General features: G+C 38.7%; 1 protein-coding gene across 1 annotated transcript; it reads left to right on the top strand.

Moving 5' to 3' along the window:
* Positions 1-4,462: 4,462 nt before the first annotated feature.
* On the top strand, positions 4,463-5,321 carry LOC120612036 (transcription factor 25 homolog). The gene is made up of 2 exons (XM_039874594.1): positions 4,463-4,808; positions 4,999-5,321. Exons 1-2 carry the CDS (start codon positions 4,617-4,619, stop codon positions 5,227-5,229), a joined length of 423 nt encoding a protein of 140 aa, XP_039730528.1. The 5' UTR covers positions 4,463-4,616; the 3' UTR covers positions 5,230-5,321.
* Positions 5,322-5,542: the final 221 nt, after the last annotated feature.

Below are 5,542 nucleotides of genomic sequence, written 5' to 3'. Positions count from 1 at the left end.
ATATTCGATATCTTATCGTCTCCTTAATTCCTCAAAATTCCACCCTCACTGCTGTCATTTTACGACCTTACCTCATCCCTTCACTGAAAAAAAAAAATGATCAAGGAGTATCCTTATATCTTCTTCCTTAAATCCTTAAATCCACCATATTACCTGAATTTGTAACTATGCCACAGTCATTTCTTTCTCTTTTGTACAATGTATAAACATTACCTGTTCTCATGTAAGGCTAACCCTTCCACTTTGACTATGGATCCCATCTATTAGTGCTCTGAATACCTTTCTTGCTGTCTCAATATTTCTTCTTCTAGAATTATCCTCCTTGATCTTTTATATCATCAATTACATTGAATCATTCACTTCAACATACATATGCGCTCTAGAATTTCCCCTTTTAAAAATTCACTCTTTTAATACCAAATCTCCCTCTAGCTATAGTCTCATATTTCTTCTCTCCTTAGGACCAAATCTCTCAAAAGAAAATATGTATCCACCAGTACTTCCTCATATTGCATTATCTCCTTAATATACATCATTCAGGTTTATATTAAACCTTTTTCGCTCTTTTAATTTTCTCCTTTTCAGTTACCAATGACCTCTATACTACTAAGTTCAATAATCATCTGTCTGTTTCCATCTTACCTATGAAGAATATTTAATAAAGATGATGATTTTTTTCCATCTTGAAACATCTGCCCATTACTTTTGTGATGCTTCATTCACCTGTTTTTACCCATTTTTAATTTTTTGGTTATATACTTAGGAGTGGGAATATTGGGCCACTCCTATGGAGTGAAGCCTATGTTTAACTTGTTAAGGAACTGCTGAATTGTTCTCCAGAGGCTGTACCATTTTATGTTCCCACCGGAAGTGTATGAGGGTTTCAGTTTATCCATATCCTTGCTGATATATGTTATTTTGTGTAATTTTTTTTTAGCTATAGCCTTCCAAGTGTGTGTGAAGTAATATCTCATTATGGCTTTGATTTGCATTTCCCTAATGACTAATGAAGTTGAGAATATTTTCATGTGTTGGTTGGCTATTTGTATATCTTCAGTGGTGAAATGTCTATTCAAGTCCTTTACCCTAATTTTTAATTAGGTCATTTGTATTTTGGTTGTTGAGTTGTAAGAGTTCTTTCTCTATTCTGAATATTAGATAGACCTTTATCAAATATATGACTTGCAAATATTCTGTCTTTGGGGTGCCTTTTACTTTCTTGATGGTATTTTTTACAGAAGAAATCATTTTTAAATTTTGATATAATCCAATTTACTCTTTATTGTGCTTTTGATGTCGAATTTAAGAAACCATTGCTTAACCCAGTTTTATATGTTTCTGATCTCCAGAACTGACCCAAAGAACCCAAACCAGTTTATTCAAAAGATATGTGACAAATCACTGTGTTCCAATCCCTTCTCTAACTTTTAGGGATAGTGATCAACAGGATAGTAGAGACAGAGGTTGCTACCTGATCTCCAATGTTCAAGTTCTCCTCTTCTTCTAGATAGGCCACATTTCTCCTTTTCTCTTGCAGTTAGGTGTGGCTATGTGAGTTTAGTTTTTGCCAATGAAATGTGAGCAGGAGTAATGCATGCACCTTTTGAGCATAACCCATAAATATTGCCAGGTACCCTCCCCAATGCTATTTTCTTCTTCTGTAACTGGAATGGAGATGGCCACAGGAGTCCCAGCACAACTGGCAAAAAGCGCCATTTTGCTACTTATCTTAATAGGGTTGTGATGAAGATTAAACAGGGACATGGGCATTTAGTATAATTGCTACATAGAGTTAGTGGATAATAAATGTTAGTTTCTATTATTATTACAGTCTTTGGACCCTACAACAGTCACCTGGGATAAAAAATTATAAGTAACCCCACATAATTCAGCAGATAGTGCCATTAGGTGTGCCCTCCTGTAGACAGAGTGTCAGACTTGTTGATGCTAGCAATCTTGTCTCTTTCTACACAGTTTCTCTGTTGATGAGCCAAGATAATTCTAAGGCATGTTAAACAATATTTAAAAAAACATAATTTCAGAAATGCTTACCTAATGAAAAGCAACTTAAACTAAAAACAATATGAGAAGCTTGGTTATAAGGGTTATGTGAATTTTAAATTGTGCTAGAATGTCTTGCATTTATACAACGCTATTCTGTAAAGGAGCCCCACCACTTCCTCTTCCCCTGCTTACCTATGTCTGATAAGAAATCCCAAGAATACTTTTCTGTGGGGCCAGTAGGAAATTCAGACCATGCAAACCCTGACCTGTATGTGGGAACTCTTACTCCAGCTTCATCCTCTTACCATAAAAAACAAGCCAGCCTCCTTTGTCTGCTCTCTCAAGCCATTATTGAAGATGCTTGAGAGCCTGCCCGGCTCTGGCCAGAAAGTATCATTATACGAATAATAAACTTTTTCATACCCTCTTTCTATAGTGAAGGATCCATCTTGTCTCTGTGGTGTGATCACAACAATTGGCCCTGTCAGCAGGACATCAAGGTACTGTCCACAACACCAAGTGTCTTTCTTCTCTTCCTTTGGCCTCCTTACTGGCTCTGCTACATGCTGCTAGGCATGCACTTTGAGCTACAGCTTGCTGGCTAGCTTATGCTTTCAATTGTTCTTTGTGCTGCATTTGTGAATCTTACCAAGCATCTGCTAAAGATTCGATCTACATAAGTCAGTTTAGCAAACTGGCATATAGTAACGGGATTATTGGATTGGAGCCCTCCTTACATCAGCCTTCAATCATGTGTCTCAACCTGGACCTATTTATGAGTCTCAGATTGAATCATGAGTCTCAATTCCAAAGTAGGATGTGACTGACACTTATCCCAAGGGAATGACTCTTACCTTGTGAACATTCATTGTGTCTTAACCAGTTGTTAGCCCTCTTTCTATATAGAGCCTATGAGAAAGACTGATAGTCTGTTCCATATACAGGTCCATTGGGTAGTCACTCATGTGGAAGAAGAGCAGTTACTATGTGGGATGCTGAAGTCACACTCCCAAAAGCAGAAGACTCACTAGGACTTTACAAAATGCTTCTTCTGCTGCTGCCCATGCCTCTGTCACACACACACACACACATGATCCTCATCCTCAGGGGTCTACAGAAACATCCATGACACCCCTGTGACAAAGCCAAGGGATTAATTCAACCATTGCCATGGGGAGATCCATAACCCTGGTAGGTACTGACTTGGTTTGTGGTTCTTTGGAAGAAAAAACTTATAAATATGAGCAGAGTAGAGAAGAAACTCACTGAAATATACCCATACACACACACACACACACACACACACACACACACACACACACACACACACACACACACACAACCTGGGAAAGTTGTCTGATAGAGCCAAGTATTGGAGGTAAGTGTGGTAAATTTTCATGTCTTTACCAAGACTTAAATATGAGTATTTAGCTCCATGGAATTTTTGGTAAGATGTGTCCAAAATACTAGTTAATGCCCTGCATTATTCACAATAGCCAAGATAAATGATCCAAGTATCCATCAATGGATGAATGGATAAAAAAGATGTTTTGTACACACACACACATAACTGAATATTATTCAGCCATGATAAAGAAGGAAACCTTGCTTTTTGTGACCACATGGATGGACCTTGAGGATTTTATGCTAAATGAAATAAGCCAAACAGAAAAGGTCAGATACTGCATGGTATCACTTATATGTAGAATCTTTATAAAAGAAAAAGTAAAACTCATTGAAACAGAATAGAAAATTGTTTGCCAGGGGCCGAGGGGTGGGGGAAATAGAAAGAGGTTGGTAAAAGGATCCAAACTTTCAGCTGTAAGATCAATAACATCTGAGGACTTAGTGTAAAAAAAAAATGACACTCCTTCAAACTGTCAAGGTCCTCGAAAGCAAAAAGACTAAAAAATTGTCACGGCTAACAGGAGCCTAATGAGGCCTGGCATGATGACTACATTTAATGTTGTATCCTGTATGGGATCTTGGGACTGAAAAAGGACATTAAGTAAAAACTAAGAAAATCTGAGTAAAGTACAGACTTCAGTTAATAATACTGTTTTAGGGTTGGTACACTAAGTGTAGCAAATGTACCATGCTAATGTAAGATGTTAATAATAAGGGAAATTGGGTGTGAGGTATATGGGTAGTATCTTCACAGTTTTTCTGTAAATCTAAAACTGTTCTAAAACATTTATTTAAAAAAACAACACAAAATTCTGGGTAAGGATGAGAGCTGAGAGACAATACAATGAACCACTAAATGGGGGTGTCTATAGGGAATGGCTTGGAGGAAACACCCTCTTTATTGCACACACCACAAAGAATGGAACCAGAGGGGGAAAATAAGAGGTCGGTTTGAGAAAACCCTTAGGGATTGTTGAGGAAGCTCCCTCTTTCTTTAACCAGAACATCTAGACTCCTCTGCATCCTTCCTGTCCCTGCCATGAAATGTCAAGGGTGGTGCTTTGTGATGTCAAGCTACCCTAGGGCTACCATTGGCTGGAGGTGTTTCTTGCTAACCAATCAAAGCTGAAGGGTGTGGCTTGTTGCCCTGGGAGAGTTTTTTTAGAGCAGTCAGGAGCACTGCAGTTGCTTACTGTTGCTACAACATGGAGAGGAGTAGTGAAGAGCCACAGGAGCCTGTTTCAGAGACTGAAACGCAACCAAAAACCGCAGGAGTGAAACAAAAAAGGATTCCAAAGAATAAAAGGAAGAGTAACAAGAGGAAGACCCCTCCTCAACAAGAAGAACAGGAAATATTGAAGGGTCAAGACAAACAAAAAGTCAGATTACCCTACAAAGTAAGATTACCCTACTCGTGCCACCTCCTCTTCCTTATTGATCCCCCACCCAAAACACTTACCCTGCCCTTTCCTAGCACAAATCCCTCCCTGACCCAGTCTCATTCTCTTACAATCCACCTTCCCACCTATTTCCCATCCTATTTTCCAAAAACAATGTCTTTCTGAATTTTTCTTGTTTCCCTACCAGATACAGAAGATAGTCATGAAGGTAAAATCAACGGGATGCCAGAAAGGGAAGAAATCAATAATACCAGTCTGTTACTATGAGCAGGAGGAGAAAAAGAATGAAGATCAGCCAGAGAAAGATGAAATCGACCTGGATGAGGCTCCCTGTACAAGTAAATCTCTGTTTCCATCAGAAGATGAAGACCTCACAGTGTCTGAGGCCTCTTCAGATGATGAGCTGGATGACTATTGATCAGTTATGTAAAGATCAAAACTTACACTGATAATCACCTGTGTTAAAATGAAATCAGGTGATTAGGTGTTGATGATTAAAATAAAAGTGAAAATGAGATATGTTTGTATCTCTGTGTGTTCTCTGATGGTGGGGGGAGAGGGAAGGAAGGGGTGGGTGTGTGAGAAGTGGGAGAGGTAGAATCCTTCAAGTTTGGGGCCCAGACCAGCCAGTCCATAGTTAGTCAGACAGTGAGAATAAGGACTAGGTGAGAACTGAAGAAGAGGAATTTCCTCCTTAATATTTCATCACACTGGCAAGGGAAAAAAGGACT

The sequence above is a fragment of the Pteropus medius genome, unplaced genomic scaffold (assembly GCF_902729225.1).
Source record: "Pteropus medius unplaced genomic scaffold, Ma_sr-lr_union100, whole genome shotgun sequence".
NCBI lineage: Eukaryota > Metazoa > Chordata > Mammalia > Chiroptera > Pteropodidae > Pteropus > Pteropus medius.
Note: the sequence above shows the minus strand (reverse complement) of the source record. Positions and strands in the feature narration are given on the sequence as shown.